Source organism: Capricornis sumatraensis, chromosome 12 (assembly GCF_032405125.1).
Source record: "Capricornis sumatraensis isolate serow.1 chromosome 12, serow.2, whole genome shotgun sequence".
NCBI lineage: Eukaryota > Metazoa > Chordata > Mammalia > Artiodactyla > Bovidae > Capricornis > Capricornis sumatraensis.
The window spans coordinates 33,853,034-33,870,932 of record NC_091080.1 but is presented as its reverse complement, the minus strand read 5'-3'; the positions used below and the strand labels follow the sequence as shown (position 1 = coordinate 33,870,932).

The 17,899-nt window shown below is 39.6% G+C and overlaps 1 protein-coding gene across 6 annotated transcripts in view; it reads right to left on the bottom strand.

The window, feature by feature from the left end:
- The window catches only part of TRPC4 (transient receptor potential cation channel subfamily C member 4), a 143,555-nt gene extending 126,317 nt beyond the window's left edge, over positions 1-17,238 (bottom strand). For all 6 annotated transcript variants that reach the window (XM_068984286.1, XM_068984287.1, XM_068984288.1 and 3 more), the window contains exon 1: positions 16,861-17,238. In XM_068984286.1, the coding sequence (XP_068840387.1) occupies positions 16,861-17,238 (378 nt within the window). The remainder of the gene's footprint in view (positions 1-16,860) is intronic.
- Between the last annotated feature and the right edge of the window lie 661 nt (positions 17,239-17,899).

Genomic DNA, 17,899 nt, shown 5'->3' with positions numbered 1-17,899 from the left:
GTATCTGTGACTGGCATCCAATGACCCTCACCACCTGATATTCATGCCCTTGTACAAGAAGACCCCTTTCACACTGAATCAGGCTGATCTGTGTGAGCATTAAAATCATTTGAAACTGGAAAAGAGGAATAATATGATTCTATATTACTCGTGCTTGGTGAAAAACATTCTAGGTGATTTTTCCAGATAAACTTTAGAACCTCTTTCAAACGTCAGAAACCACCTATGATTTTTAAGAGAAGCAGTTCCATTATTTTTCTTATGAAGGGGTGTGTATGCATATATGTGTGTGTAGCTGTACATGGATATGTGTGCATCCCTTGGTATCTTTGGGGATGGGTTCTAGGACCTCCACCTTGGATACCTCCACACACACACACACACATGGGCTTCCCCGAGGGCTCAGCAAGTAATGTCTGTCTGCAATGCGGGAGACACAGGAGCCCTGGGTTCAGTCCCTGGATTGTGATGATCCCCTGGAGTAAGACATGGCAACCCACTCCAGTTTCCTTGCTTGAAGAATCCCATGGACAGATGAGTCCCATTGGCTACAGTTCATGGGGCCACAAAGAGTCAGACATGACTGAACAAGCACACACGTGTGCACACACACACACACACACACACACACACATATATATATTATATACACTGTGCTGTGCTAGGACATGACTTAGTGACTAAACAACAACAAAATAATTGATTAAGGTGATCAATGAAAATGAACCCCCAAAAGTTTATCACCAAAGCTCACATTTCAAAGTTTAGTTTCCCCTTGCTCTTGAAGTGAAAGTGAAAGTTGCTCTGTCATGTCTGACTCTTTGTGACCCCATGGACTGTCACCAGTAAATCCTCTGTCCATGGGATTTGCCAGGCAAGAATACTGGAGTGGGTTGCCATTCCTTTCCCCACAGGATATTCCTGACCCAGGGATTGAACCCTGGTCTCCTGCACTACAGACTGCTTCTTTACTGATTGAGCCACCAGTATACCCTCTCTCTTACTTTAACATAAACTCAGTCTTCATACAAGTGCTAAGGCTTCTCAAGGAATTTACTTTGAAGAACTTTTAGCCTCTTCAACACACATAAGCATTTTTAATTAAATTGAATTGAATAAGTATAAAATGCTCAAATGACATCAAGGTGAAGGTGCATGTACTGAGCTCTCTAAATGCCAGCCATATTAGCGTGCTGCTGCTGCTGCTAAGTCGCTTCAGTCGTGTCCGACTCTGTGCGACTCCGTAGGCTATTAGTGTGCTAACCATCTAATCTTTACAACAACATGGTGAGCAGGGACTATTATCCCCTTCTTATTTATGAGAAAGTCAAGGCTCAAACAATTTGCCTAGACGATAAGATAGGATTTACAGCCACATCTTTCTCTCTCGAACCTCTTTACCATCTTTCCCTCCTTCCTTGTCCACAAACAGAAAATAAGGACTCTTTCTTGTATTTTCTTACCATCAGATGGAAATGCCTCAATGCTTGAAGCATTGCTTTATTGGTTGAGATTGTTTTTTATCCTCTTTTTTTCACTTGAGTTTCAGAAGGAGCTGAAAGCTTTTTGCTCTTGTGCATTCCAAACATATTTAATGATGATGCTGATGACTTTTATAATAAGTGTGATATGTTGAGAGGAAGGAACAAGAGAATTCTGGAGGACTGCTTATCTATAATTTGCTGGTCATCAAGAAAAAGAAAATGTCAATGTGTATTATCTTATGAGTCAGAATGACCAGTTAGTTTAAACCACTTTATCATGTTAACAGTGAAACATAGTCCATCTTTTAAAAATTCTTCCATTTAGGGCAGAATCATTCAGATCACTCATGATTGCCATTTGCCAACTGACTAAAGGAAATCTAGGCTCTATCTATGTTGTAACAGCATTTAAATTCCCTGCTGTGGAATAATAGGAATCAATTTAATTTTTAGACTTTGAAAGTACTTATTGGTAAAAATACTTTACGTTGGTTTCTATTTGACATTATAAAGATCATGTTGGGGATAATTTTCAGCTTTTTCATATTAATGGTGGACAATATTATAAACATTTTCTATTGACATTTTCCATCCAGAAATAAAGAAAGGATAATTGATGATGTATCCAGCTATGTTTCACAATAGGATAAGTATTTTGGGAAGTTGTTGTTGTTTAGTCACTAAGTTATGTCCAACTCTGTGACCCCATGGACTGTAGCTCACCAGGCTCCTCTGTCCAAGGAATTCTCCAGGCAGGAATACTAGAGAGGGTTGCCATTCCCTCCTCCAGGGGATCTTCCCAAGCCAGGGATTGAAACCGTGTCTCCTTCATTGCAGGTGGATTTTTTACCATCTGAACCACCAGGAAGGAGAACATCTTTAATACTTTATAATTCTCTCTCTCTTGCCTTCACTCTCTCTCTGAATTTTGATAGTAAATATGATGATGGTATTTAGTTTCACTTACTGTGAATATCCAGAATGTAACAGAAGCAAATCAAAAAGGGTAACCTCAGCTGGTTAACCACTGAGGAAGTGGAAATGTTTTCACTCTGCAAGGGGTAGCTCTAAAGACTAGAACATATAGGCTGCCTTAGCACAGGACATTTAAAAAGGACTATATGAAATTCATGAGTCTGCAGAAGTAAATTACTTGCTCTAAAGTCTAGCAACTAAAATCAAATGAAGACAAGAGATAAAAGTAAACTCTATCTCTTCCCAGTAGCCAGGGATATATTTATTAGCATCGATATCAATTAAAAACGTCCCTTATTTTTAGTCATGGGTTGGATACATATTTACATTAACTTGCCCATGCCAATCTCCTATTTCATCCTTTGATTTCCTGATTACATAATAGGTACTCTTTCTAAAGCCACAAATCGCATTAGCATATCCACAGAAATTATTTTTTGAAATCCCCTAGGAGCACTGAGATAGAAAGGAAAAGGGTAAACAATTAAATTTTCCTGTGCTCTCCCTAAATAGGGTTTCTAGTTCCAATAATTACATTTTTCAAATGAAAAAGAAGGCATGCACTCCAGAAGGTAAATTGCCAGTGCTGAACTTTATCTTTTAGTGTATGTCGTATTATTAGTATATTTGTTTGTCAATAGGAAGACAGAGATTATGACATAATATAGTAATAACAGTATATTATGTTGTTATTACATGTCACCTTGTGAAACACTTTTACAGAACTTTAACACCACCAGACATTAAAGAAGCAAGTACGTTAATTCTATGATTCCAATTAATACCGAGAAAACCAAGGCTCAGAATGATTTTCAGAGGCTTGTCCTGTTAGCAAGTGTTGAACAGGGCTAGAAGTCAGTATTTCTGTCACTCAACTCTACTCTTCCCTGGCATTTCATAGCTTCTAATTACTTCTAATGACTTAGTATCTATTGAGCAACTAAATTATAAACGGTATCATAATAGACAAGATAGAGGCACAGCCTAAGTATGTAATTCTAGAGGCTCTTTCAAATTTATGTAACTCATATCCTAAATAGGATAATTAGCTAATCATTTTAATGATTCTTATCCAAATTGGCACAGTGGCTGGAGCCAGATAGCCTGGTGATGATTTTCCGTGACTCTCGAGTTCCAGCACCGATATTTCCTGGTTCTGTTTTCTGGGATGTGTCACTAATACTTTTTTGTGCTTTCATTTCCTCATCTGTAAATGGGGAGAACAATGGGACCCACCTTCACCAGATAATGTGAAGATGAAATGAGATAATGCAAATAAAATTCTTATCATGAATTACTGGCATGATGACAAGTTCAATGAATATTCATCATTCAGGCTATCGGCAGGTTGGATGCTAGATATTGGTTTATAGATTCTTTAGGTCAGGTTAAATCCCCAATACTTTTCCCTCTTCTATAACACAAAGTGATTGGGTTAGATGATCTCCAAGGTCTCTTGAAATTATAAAATTTGATACTCTTTTTAGTGGGGCTTTCAAATCAAAATTTCTTCAATTGAAATACTCTAGGATCTTAACTACTGAATGGATAAGTAATGTTTAGCAAAGTATTTTTCCCAAAGAAGGGAAAATATAATAAATGCATTAGTGAAATTGGAAAATTATTTTGTACTAAATACCACTTAATCACTAGTATTTAAGATAGTTATTTGAAATCTCCCAAAAGCAAGGTTATCATGGTATAATGCAGCCATACCTAACATGAGGTATACAACTATAGGTATTCTGTAGTTTTCAACATTCTCTAAGTCAGCAGTTCTCAAAGTGTTGTCTCCAGACCAGAAGCATTAGTGTCACTTTCATACTTGGGAGGAACACAAGTCCCAGGGACCCCTTCCAGACCAGCTATATCAGAGACTCTTGGGGCAGGATCCCACAAACTGAAGTAAGAAGCCCTCCCAGAAATGTTGATGGTACTGAAGATTCAGTACTAGTGTCTAAGTGAAGAGTGAAAAAGAAAGTACTGCCTCTGATGAACATTTATTGAAGCAGCTGAAACTGAAATTGAATCTGGCCTTAGAAGACATCAAAGAGAAAGGTCTGCTAGAAATAATTAGAAGTCAAGTAACCAATCAATTGACTGAAAAAAGGGAGCTGAGAAGTCACTGTTGGTTATTCCCTATGGAGAAATACAGCACTAAGGAGGTTAAAGAAAAGTTCAGTAAAATCAGCAGAGAGTATCAGAGTAATGATTCTAGCCAGGAAGCAGTCTCAGTAAGAATACATAATCTCCCATCTCCCTGCCCAGTGTGGAGAATGACAGGTTCTCTGTGCTGTATACTGCATGAAAAGAAATAAAGTATTGCTTTTTTCATTTTTTATAGTAAAAATGAAAACACTAAGGACTCAGTATCTTGATTTATGAAGAAGTACATGAAATAGGGAAGAAAATAATTAATAATCTGTGCCCATCTATTTATCTGGAAAAACCTAAATATCTTCATTAGATGTGGCATTTAGAAAAGTTTTTAACATACTAACCATCATAAACATTTAAACAATATACAAGGGAAAGGACATACAACTAATGTCAAAGTGATTGGAAGACAGGTGACTTTATGCACTTCAAGGTCCTCCCTATCATCTGTATATCAATCCCAAACTCCTTTCTTAAGACTAAAATGTCTGATAATTTCCTAGATGTCAATGTCAATAAAGCGAAAGCTGAGTATATCCAAGCAGGTCTCATATACCTCTTTTAGAGTCTCTACCTCAGCTACTGGAATTAACTTTCCCCAGTTATAAACCAAACATTCATACTCCTCCTTCAGGCCTTTCTCCTGCTCCCCCGATGCCCTCCACCCAGTAAAATTTTGTATTTACCAAGTCTAGTCAGTTTAGTTTCATAATTACCCAAGGATTGATTTCTCTTTTCCATTGTGATTCAGTTCAGTTCAGTTCAGTTCAGTCGCTCAGTCGTGTCCAACTCTTTGTGACCCCATGAATCGAAGCACGCCAGGCCTCCCTGTCCATCACCAACTCCCGGAGTTCACTCAGACTCACGTCCATCGAGTCAGTGATACCACCCAGCCATCTCATCCTTTGTCGTCCCTTTCTCCTCCTGCCCCCAATCCCTCCCAGCATCAGAGTCTTTTCCAATGAGTCAACTCTTCACATGAGGTGGCCAAAGTACTGGAGTTTCAGCTTTAGCATCATTCTTCCAATGAAATCCCAGGGCTGATCGCATTCAGAATGGACTGGTTGGATCTCCTTGCAGTCCAAGGGATTCTCAAGAGTCTTCTCCAACACCATTGTGATTACATTTACTCATATCCCCATGATATTTTTCCTGTCTCTCTTCACAACTAGACTCTAGAAAACAAAAATCATGTCTCCTCCCCAGTGACGGGGCTCAGACCTGGCCCAAAAAGCATATGCAAATTGTAAACTGTTCCCTGGCGAATATACTGGAAGAATAAGCTGAGTAATCTGAAATCTCAAGCCCCCATGATTTCGGGAGGCAGTCATGCCTTGCATCTTATTCCAGAGAAAGAAATTAACACGTGACAAATTAACATTTGTCAACGAAGAGTCTATTTCCTGATCCACATCTGTCACATTTTAGTTCTAAGTAAGCATTCTGATCATTAGATTTGTGTGTTTTAATAATAGATCCTTTTCCTTGATTCATTTTAAGACAAGTTATGCTGATTTTGACCACTTGGATATTATTGTTCTTAGGTTATAACACTGAGCTTCAGTGACCTCAATAAAATTAATGGTAATATGTTCCAGGGTCTTTGAGGGTGGCCTGTAAGACTGCAAATTAGGCAAGCAGAGTAAACACAAAATGGCTTTCATGATCACAAGAATCTTCTAAGGAATTTAATTTATGAGATAAAAAATCCTGTCAAGAATTCGTTTGTTACCTACCAGATGCTGGCTAATGGAAACTTTTATTCCAAATGATGTTGGCCACACTTAAGAGATGCATTGTCTAAGTAAGTCACAGATAAACAGCCAAGCTCTAATGGGGTTCGTCTGCCCCCCTCTCTCCCCCACAAACCCCAGGGACCTCTTTTATGTGCCATACTGTATACATTTCCTGGTGTAACAACTTCTCTTTTATTGTACAAGATACCAGGAACTCTGAGGTAGGTTGGAGTTGCTGTTTCCAAATTACAAAGTTCAAACCAAAAGATACAACTTTTGTTGATTCTCAGTGTCTTTGCTGAAGAGGAATTCTAGAATGTGCAAACAGAAAAGAAAAATTCTTGGCTTATGAACTGATATAAAAGAAATCCTCCAGAAACGCAAGGCCTGGGATATTTCAGACTCCTGACAGATTGCAAACCTTTACTGCCTTTTATTAATGATCAAGGTTCCAGATCAAGTGCCTCTAAGAAGCCAAGACCTACTTGTCACACTAGAGTTTAGCTCAGAAGTTGAACATCTTCCAACAAACAATCTCATAATAGCAGATATCTTCTCCAGACACCAAATTACTTTGGCCAGCACAAATGTCATTGACTAAAGAGACACTGAAATGTTTGGTCACTGTTCTCTAGACAATAAAATTAAGAAGATTATATAGTAATAAGCAGGAAAAACACAATAGCAATTTTGTTCTATAGAACTGTTACAATCTTAAATGATCTAGACACACAGTCCCAAGTCTGTCTCATGGTTGCTCTTATAGATAATAAACGAGGGTATACAATATAAGATCATTGTTATTAAGAAATGCAAATACTTTAGGAGTATGATTGTGCAGGTGTTTCAAATTCACAAGATGACTGGAGAAGGAGCACCTGAACTTACACAGATAAGAACAGATCCCTACTCATTCCTAAGTGTCCGGTGTTTCTCTAGTAGTGGAAAACTGGGATATAACATAATATATGTCTTTAAACATTACTACTACTTGTCCACCCTTGCCAAGGATAGCACAAGTTGGAAAATTCTTGTCTTACAAACAGATACAAGAGAAATCGTCCAGAAATACATGGCCTGGGATATTTCAGACTCCTGCCAGATTTCAAACCTTTGCAAACCTTTACTACCTTTTATTAATAATCAAGATCAATATGGTGGGAAGGTAACCCAAACAACTGGATATGAAACAATTAAAAACCAGTAAAGCAAAAAGCAAAGAAGTATTGTCATTGTGGAGTGTTGTTTTATCAAAGTTTGGAGCCAGGTGAGGGAAAAGGGTGCCTGATGTTGAGACATAGGAATGGGCCAAAAAACACGGACTTTTGGGGAGAACTTTCAGGAGACATCCAGCCTTGAAATTCTTGTCCTAATCATGGCAATGATTCTGATCAAAGTCCTCCAGTAAAGCAAAGATAACGGCATTAATAGCTACAGCAGGTCTTGCTTTAAAAGAATGTAATGTCTCTAAGGTGGCTTAGTTAGTAAAGAAATCTGCCTGCAGTGCAGGAGACCCAGGTTCAATCCCTGGATTGGTAAGATCCCATGGAGAAGGAAATGGCAACCCACTCCAGGATTCTTGCCTGGGAAATACCATGGACAGAGGAGCCTGGTGGGGCTACAGTCCATGGGGTCACAAAGAGTCAGACACAACGTAGTGAGTAAACCACAACAGTGTCTCTAAGAGTCCGTCTGAAGGGTTAATAGGGTAGCAGAGATGTGCCTGCAAATGGGCCCCTCTGCTAGGGCTGGACGTCCTTGCAAATGAGGGGTTCTGCCAAAGAGTCTGGACACAGCCTTGAGTTTAATGGTCCCTTACAAACAGGGAGCATTCCCTTCTTGTGATAAAGAAGGAATAGAGGGTTTTGTACAGACTCTGCACTAGACTAGGATTTTACTCCCCTTTGCTATATAATAACATATATGCACCTGCGCTGTGCTGAAAAGTCTTATTCATGCAGTCTGGAATTCTGCCTAGGGGGCTTTTATAATAAACGGCAATTAGTTTTTTGCCCAGGTCTGTTCCTCTGGCCGGAGTGTGCGTGTCGTCTGTCTCTTGTGTGTCTTGTTCTGTGTCATTTCACTCGTAATCTCCAACATCTGGCACCCAACGTGGGGTTCGAGTGAAACCGAAAGGGTGAGTAACCCCAGGGGGATTTTAAATCCATAGCAGGGGAACTTTCGGGAAAATTATGAGGAATTTCTCACCCTAGCAGAGGGGAGCTTTCAAAAAAATCATGGGGGATTCCTCATCATTATGGGCACAATACATGGAGTTAGTCCAAGGACTTCTCCACTCCATAGGCGTTAAAGCCTTGACTCGTCGGTTGAGTGAGCTCTTTTGCTTAATATTGTCATTGGTTTCAATATCAAACTAAGTTACAGTTAAACTTGAAGGAATGGAAAATAATTCAAAAGGAATTGAGAAAGCAACATCAGAAGGGTAATGTGATCCCTTTGAAGTTATGGACTTCGTGTAGTGCTATAACACAGGCTTTGACCTTGCTCTCTACTGATAATGAAACGAAATCTAATGCTTCAAGGAGGGGAGAAATAATTTATGGGGATGTGTCAGACGTTGGTGGGGCTTCTGCATCACCTGAAGGCAAGGATACAAATGAGCCTCCTCCTGTAAATGGTGAAACATTGGATAGTTCAGAATCAGATTTGGAGGCTTCTTCGGTTTTGTCAGAGGAGGGCAAAGAGATTAAAGAAATGACCCATCTGTTCCAGGAATGGTGGAAATCCCGTAAGGAGGAGAAAAAATCTCCACCCTCTGCTCCTCCTTGTGCTTCTCTTTTCCCCACTGCGGTTCATCGGCCCGATGTGGGCAGGGAACATTGTCGGTTCTCCTTTCCTTTGTCTGTGCTTCATGATGAGGACTTGCCTGCTCCCCCTGGTGGGTTCATCGATCCTCCACAATTGTTTCCCATCCAGAGACAGCAGGATGGCAATGTGATAAATGTTCATTATGCTCCTTTGGAATATAAAGTTTTTAAAGATCTTAAGGCTGCAGTAGCGCAGTACGGTCCTCAGTCTCCCTTTGTTTTGGCTATGCTGGAATCATTGGGGAAAGGCAAATTAATCATTCCGTTAGATTGGGAATCTATTGCCCAAGCTGTCTTGGAGGGCTCTCAATGGTTGCAACTTCGTAGCTGGTGGGAAGAAGAAGCTAGAAAGCAGGCTCAGATTAATGAGGGACAGAATACCCCTGGTCCTCTTGAGGACAAGCTAATGGGAGAGGGCCAATATCAGGCTTTAAGAGAACAGACTCAATACTCTGATCAGGACTTACAACAAATCCGCCAGGTCTTTTTACGAGCATGGCGCCCTGTGGTGCCTACTGGCCACGCCCAGCCCTCCTTTGTTAAAACAATGCAAGGCCCCAATGAGCCATATACTGATTTTCCAGCAAGATTGAGGGTAGCTGTGGAATGGGCTATAGAGAGGGATGAGATTTCAGAGATATTATTACAAACTTTAGCATTTGAAAATGCAAATCCTGAATGCAAGCATATACTGGGACCTTTCAAGGGACAGGGTGCATCTATAGCTGAATATATCAGAGCCTGCTCAGGAGTAGGAGGAACTGAGCATCAGGCTAATGTCTTTGCTACAGCCTTGGCCAAAGCTATGAGACCACAAAAGGGAGGTAACTGCTTCCATTGTGGAAAACCTGGTCATATGAGAAGAGAATGTCAGAAATTAAAAGCTGATCAAGGTGCAATTCCTAAAGACAGATCTCTTGCTGGGAAGAATAAGACTCCTCCTGGACTTTGCCATTGGTGTGGGAAGGGGTTCCATTGGACTAATGAATGCAGATCTAAAACAGACAAAATAGGCAACCTGATACCGGGAAACTATCCTGCGGGCCTAAGTCCTTGGGGCCCAGGAACAATACCAGGGACTTCTCTTCCTTGCCCTCTTCCCCATCCCATCTGCCCCAACCCTATTCTCTCCCAACAACCATTATGAGTCGATGCCCCATTAAAAGGACCTCAGATGATGATTTCGGACTTACGGTCTGCTACTTCAGGGAGTGCTGCTGCTGATTTGCCACTAGCTGATAATGTTCTTTTGTCACCAGGGGAAGGCATTTATAAATTAAAAACAAATGTATTTGGACCACTGCCTAAAGGCACTTTTGACTTGATATTAGGCCATAGCAGTGCAGCTTTGAGAGGTTTAACCATAATTCCTGGGGTAATAGACTCTGATTATGTTGGGGAAATTTTAATTATGGTCTCTACTTCTACCACACTTTCATTGTTAGCTGGGGAATGTATTGCTCAAATACTTCTCCTACCTTATCACCCCTTTTTGGCTCTTCCTAATGAATGAACAGGAGGATTTGGAAGTACTGGGTGACATATATTTTGGGAAATGCTTATCAAAGATTCCCGCCCTGTTCTCGCTTTGATTATACAGGGAAACAACTTTGAAGGACTAGTAGACACAGGGGCGGATGTTTCAGTCATTTCTTCTCAACAATGGCCCCAAGATTGGGAAAAAGAAAAAAGCCCTTTAATGCTGACGGGATTGGGCTCCATGGCAGATGTCTGGAAGAGTACCCATCCCTTACAATGTCAATTCCACAATGGAAGATCAGTGTCTGTTACCTTTTATATTGTAAATATACCTTTTAATATATGCGGAAGAGATCTTCTCTCTCCTCTGGGGGCTTCTGTAACCATTCCATCGGAAAACTAGTGGCCACTGCTCAAATTCCTCGAGCACTCCCATTAAAATGGTGAACTAATACTCCAAAATGGGTTGAGCAGTGGCCATTACCACAAGTGAAGCTCGAGGCGTTAGAACAATTAGTACAAGAACAACTCCAACTTGGTCATATAGAGCCCTCTACCTCCCCCTGGAATTCTCCTGTTTCTGTTATAAAAAAGAAATCTGGAAAATGGAGAATGTTAACTGATTTAAGAGAAGTTAATAAATGTATTGAACCTATGGGACCATTACAATTGGGACTCCCCTCTCCGGCTCTTATTCCTCAGAATTGGTCCTTAATGGTGTTAGATCTTATGGTGTTTTTTTTTTTTTTACCATTCCCCTACAATTGCAAGATAGAGATAAATTTGCTTTTACAGTTCCTGTTCTTAATCATGCTCAGCCTGTTAAGCGTTATCAATGGACAGTCTTACCACAAGGAATGATAAATAGTCCTACCTTGTGCCAAGAATTCGTAGCTCGCTCTTTACAATTCCTCCGTCAAGAATACCCCAATTATAGTCTATATCATTATATGGATGATCTCCTCTTGGCAGCTCCTAGTATTGCTGAACATGATGAATTCTTTTTAAAAGTACAGGAGGCTTTAAGACTATACAATTTGCAAATAGCCCCAGAAAAAATTCAAAAGGACTTTCCTATTTCATATTTAGGGACAATATTGGAACAATATAGAATTAGGCCCTAAAAGTTGCAAATTAGAAGAGACCATCTCAAAACCTTAAATGATTTTCAAAAGTTATTGGGAGATATTAATTGGCTACGCCCGGTACTTGGGATTCCTACTTATCAATTATGACATTTGTTTTCTACTTTAGAAGGAGATACAGCTCTGGATAGCCCCCGGACCTTAACCCCATTGGCTTTACAGGAACTTCAATTTGTTGAGCAACGACTAAATGACGGCTTTTTGACTTACTTACATGCATCTCAACCTATTTCTTTTATAATATTTCATACCCCTTATTCCCTATCTGGTGTAATTGCTCAAGAAAAAGGATTAATAGAATGGGTTTTCTTACCTAACAGTTTTTCCAAAAAATTGACTATATATATGGATAAATTAGCCTTCCTTATACAGAAGGGTCACCATCGTATTTTACAATTATCAGGATGTGAACCACCACAGACTGTTACTGTTAACAACTGCTCAAATATCTTGATGTTTAAAATTTAATGAAAACTGGAAAATTTTCTCTTGCCTCATATCCTGATTCATTTTCTAATCATTATCCATCATCTAAATTGATTGATTTTCTCTGTACTAACACTATATCTCATTCCCCAATTTCAGATGTTCCAGTTAAGGGACCCACTATTTTTTACAGGTGCAAACAAAAATACTGCTGGATATTGGACCCTGGAAAATTCCAAGGTTCTCCCCCACTCATTTTCTTCTGTACAGCCCACTGAATTATGGGCTATCTATTTAGTTTTGCAAGATTTTCCCCAACTTCCTATTAACATTGTTTCAGATTCTCGATATGCTGTTCTCTCTTGCCTACAGCTTCCCCATGTCTCCCTTCCATTGACTCTTAAAACAGCTATTGATAAATTGTTTTACCAAGTACAACAATTGCTCTTGCAGCGTTCAGAGTTAATTTTCTTTACTCACATCCGTGCACATTCTGCCCTTCCTGGACCCTTATCATCCAGAAATGCTACAATTGATGCCTTACTTTATCCTATAGAAGCAGCAAAACAAGAACATCTCTTACAACATACCAACTCCAAAGGGTTACAAAAATCTCATGCTATTACTCGAAAACAAGCTCAAAATATTGTTCGTTCTTGTTCCACATGTGCACCCTTTGCTTTGCCATTTACCCCACCAGGTGTCAACATGAGAGGACAACACGCAAATCAGATATGGCAAATGGATGTAATTTACATTTCTTCCTTCGGACAACAAAAATGTGTCCATCATACTATAGATACTTGCACACGTTTTCAATGGGCCACTGCATTACATTCTGAAAAGGCTGACGCTGTTATTACTCATTTGTTATCTTGTTTTGCAGTTATGGGATTACCAGTTGAATTGAAAACTGATAATGCACCTGCCTACCAATCTGCAAAATTAGCTCACTTTTTATCTCAATACCACATAACTCATACTTTTGGTATTCCTTATAATAGTCAAGGGCAAGCTATCATTGAAAGAGCTAATCGTACCTTGCATGATTATCTTGAAAAAATAAAAAAGGGGGAACAAGAGAGATTTATGAAACCTAAAGACATTCTGAATAAAACCTTACTTACCCTAAATTTTTTGAATGTTTGGAGCAAGGGAAATTTATCAGCAGCAGAGTTGCATTTTCAAGGGAAAGAAGAGGATAAGAAGATCTTGAATACGCCTATTTGGTATAAAGATAAAGAGAAAGGTTGGATCCCAACATCATTAATATATTTGGGACGAGGGTATGCTTTCATTTCTGTTGATAATTACAGGTTTTGGACCCCAGCAAGATTGATCAAAATCAACAATGGCTGATCCCTTTGTTCAAAAATTAGAAGAGCTTACTATACAGAGAAGCCTTACTTCCCATACAAGGGAAGCAACACCTCCTACATGGGGTCAAATGAAGAGGTTGACCCAGGAAGCAGAGAAGACGTTAATGGAGGTGGGGCAACCTCTGAATCTTACCAATCTTTTGCTTGCCACGATGGCGGTGGTGACATGTCAGGTAATCATTGTATCGGCAAGTAATCATACATATTGGGCATATATACCTAATCCCCCAGTAGTAAGAGCAGTTTCCTGGGGGGAACCAGAAGTGCAGGTATGCACTAATGAGACTGCCTTCTTTCCCCTGCCAGCTTGCGGGGGAATAGAACAGCTATCTCATCATAAACAACAATATAATATTAGTAATTTGACCATTGCAGTGGAAGGTATTCCTTTATGTACAGGAGGACACCCCTTTTGTCTGTCCATCAAGGAACATTCTCATCATTCCTATAATACATGGGGGGTAAAATATAATAGTTACCATTTTGCTGCTTTTACTGTGCTTGTTTCCACCCGGGGATTTAGCACCTCGACAGAACTGATAGACATTCATAATGGAAAACACATGTCGCTATGTCCTGTTAACTTTTTTGTTCCTTCTCTAGAATCTTTGGAGTGGGAACGTTGCCAAGGTCATCGACCCTTTAAAGTCATGAATTATTCTGGGGCCATCACTATAGATTGGAATCCAGATCATGGGCAATTCTGAGAAAAATGGTCAAATAAATCTCTTAGGTGGCATCGTGCAAATACCACTTTGATGGGCAATGATAATGAAACAGTTAAATGGCAGCAATTTGCACTTGTCCCTCCTCAATTACAATTGCAAGGATATCCGCACATTCAAGGAGATATTTGGAAACTATGGGCAGTTTCTGGTAATCTCACTATCTGGTTGGGAAACTATACTTTGGACAGTGGTGACTCTTCGGGTCCATTCCATGTTAACTTACATGTTAATAAATCTTATTCTGCAATGGCAGGTGTAAAATATCCTTTTGCATTGTTATATGGGAATTGGACCTGGAATGATACTGTGGGGTCTGTGTCATGTGACTATTGTAATCTAACTCAATGTGTAAATCAGTCTTGGTGGGAAGAATTTGAAAGACGAGCCTATAATTCCAATTTCTCGCTAGTAATTGTTAAGGCTCGGACAGAAGTATGGTTACCTATAAATCTGACTCGGCCGTGGTCAGATTCTTTTGCTGTTTCTCATCTAGTAACCGCTGTACAGACTTTGCTACACCGATCTCGACGTATGCTTGGTGTGGTCATTGCTTCGATTCTAGCAGTCGCATCAGTAACTGCAACAGCGGCGGTGGCAGGTCTTGCGTTACACCAAGGAATTCAAACAGCTGATTTTATTCGGGACTGGCATAAAGACTCATTTGTTATGGCAACAACAGCGAGATTTGGATGCCCACCTTGCTACCGACGTGCTCAATCTTCAACACACCATTTCCTGGCTTGGAGATCAATTGGCTGTTTTATCTACACAAAGTGTGTTGAAATGTGATTGGAATTCTTCTCAGTTTTGTATAACACCAGTACAATTTAACATGAGTGAAGGATGGGATAAAGTAAAACGATCCTTGACTGGGCATCAAAATCTCACTACGGAGATTATGGACCTGGAACGACAAATTTTGTCTACTTTTAGCAGGACTTTACCTGACATTATGGGGTCTGATTTGCTAAAAAGTCTTCAAGAGGGAATGAATAACTTAAATCCATTAGGGCATGTATCCTCACTAATTGGGACTACTTTTGGGAACACTGTGTTTATATTACTTTTATGTTGTGTTGCTTTTCTAGTCTTCCGGCGATGGCGGAAAGGGAAACAACTAAAGCACGAAGCAGAGACGATCCAGACCATGTTACAATTTATAAAAGCAAATAAAAAAGGGGGAGATGAAGGGTTAATAGGATAGCAGAGATGTCCTTGCAAACGAGGCGTTCTGCCAAAGAGTCTGGACACAGCCTTGAGTTTAATGGTCCCTTGCAAACGAGGGAGAATTCCCTTCTTGTGATAAAGAAGGAATAGAGGGCTTTGTACAGACTCTGCACTAGACGAGGATTTTACTCCCCTTTGCTCTACGATAACATGTATGCACGTGCGCTGTGCTGAAAAGGCTTATTCATGCAGTCTGGAATTCTGCCTAGGGGGCTTTTATAATAAACGGCAATTAGTTTTTTGCCCAGTTCTGTTCCTCCGGCCGGAGTGTGCGTGTCATCTGTCTCTTGTGTGTCTTGTTCTGTGTCATTTCACTCGTAATCTCCAACTCCGTCATTTGCAGAAAATATTTACACCTTTATCAAATAGAACAGAAACTGCTAGAGGTGTAAAAACAATTGTTTTTATAAGATTTTACTTGAAAGGACAGATTTTGAGCCGCTGAAATACATGCAATGTCTTCTGCAATTAGTCAATGAGGCTTGATGTGGGGAAGTGAAGAGTTCAACGTGAAAGGATAAAGGATCAAACAGTTCAGATACAGGGCAGTACCAGGGAATAATGTAGACAGACAAAAATAGATTCCTTATTCATTTCTGTCTATGATTTTTCCACTTCCTTAGGGTGAAAAATAGGAAGATAACAGGAATTAAAACCAGATAGTATTTATAATCACGTACCATTTTAGCTTAGTTTCTACTAATGACATTAAGATATAGCTACATTTTGCCAATAGTAAGTGTGATATATTAAATCTACAGTCAGTTATTTTCTAGTAAACTTTTTTGCTTTTTTAAAAAATTTGTCTCCATTTAAAAGAATCCATTAGAGTTTGCTAACAAAACAGTATCAGAGTTAGATGTACAACTCACTTTAGCAATAAGATACAGAATTCCAAAACAGGCAAGAAGGTTAAAAGGAAAAATAGCAAAAGAATTCAGCCTGTTACTGCAGAATGTTCAGAAAATGAAGGACAAGGAGAAAACCCCCACATATACACAGTAGCGCCACCCCCCCCCAAATTTATATACTATTATATAAACATATCCCTAATGTATGAGAAGCCACCATAGGTTACTTAGTTTTGCTTTGGTTCTATTAAAGTCTGATTAGCCAGGATAAGAGGTGCAGGTGATGGTGACTTCTGTAGAGTATAAAATCTGTACTTAGCAGTAGTTTTTCATCATAATAGTTTTTATTTCAGTGCTAATATTTCTTAAAATTGGGGAAGAATTTGACCATCCATAGAAACCTTCTGCGTGTAAAATAAATGAAAACCAGTATTTTCGCAAGTACCTGTTTTTCTCCACTGGGCTTTTTGTGGTTCAGCAACAGCTCGACAGCTCCCACAACTTCTTTCCTGATAGCATGTAATAGGGCGTCTCCAACATAGACGTTAAAGCTTAAGAGGAGTTCGATGAGTTCCAAGTTCTCATTTTCAATTGCAATGAGAAGAGCAGTTCTTCCAAGAGGATCGATGCAATTAATATTGATTTTAAAATAAATTTCAGCTTCTTCTAGGGATTTCTTGACGCTTGCATAATCTCCCTTTTCCACAGCATTTAGGTAGGCTTTCTCGGAGGGTGAGAGTTCAGATTCCGCTCGGACTATCCTGAGAGGGATGCGGTCTCTATAGGGGGCGTTAACATTTCTTTTGTAATAGAACTGCGCCATGTTTATGCCATGCTATGTCTTTGTCTCTGAAAGTACAAACAAAAACCAAAACACACAAGGATTAGAGTTAGCACACTTTTTAATGATTCTGCATCACATTTAACTCACAACGATGCCAATAATAATGATAAAACTTAATTATTAAGAAGTTATTTTCCCTTTAAACCATGGAAGTGAATTCGCTCAGTCGTGTCCGACTCTTTGGTACTGCATGGACAGTAGCCTACCAGGCTCCGCCTTCCATGGGATTTTCCAGGCAAGAATAATGGAGTGGGCTGCCATTTCCTTCTCCAGAGGATCTTCCCAACCCAGGGATCGAACCCGGGTCTCCTGCATTGCAGACAGATGCTTTACTGTCTGAACCACCAGGGAAGCCTTAAACCATGGAAGTAGGTAATAATTATTCAGTGATCTCAAAACGCAGGTTACAAAAGTTCTTATCTAAGAAGAATAAAGAGAGGCTAATATTTGGCAAGTTACTTTTAAAATTTTAAGTCTTTATTGAATTTGTTACGGTATTGTTTCTATTTAATGTTTTGATTTTTTTGGCCATGAGGAATGTGGGATCTTAGCCCCCGCGGCCAGGTATCGAACTTGCACTTCCTGCATTGGAAGATGAAGTCAGAACCACTGAATCACCAGGGAAGTTCGGTAAGAAGTT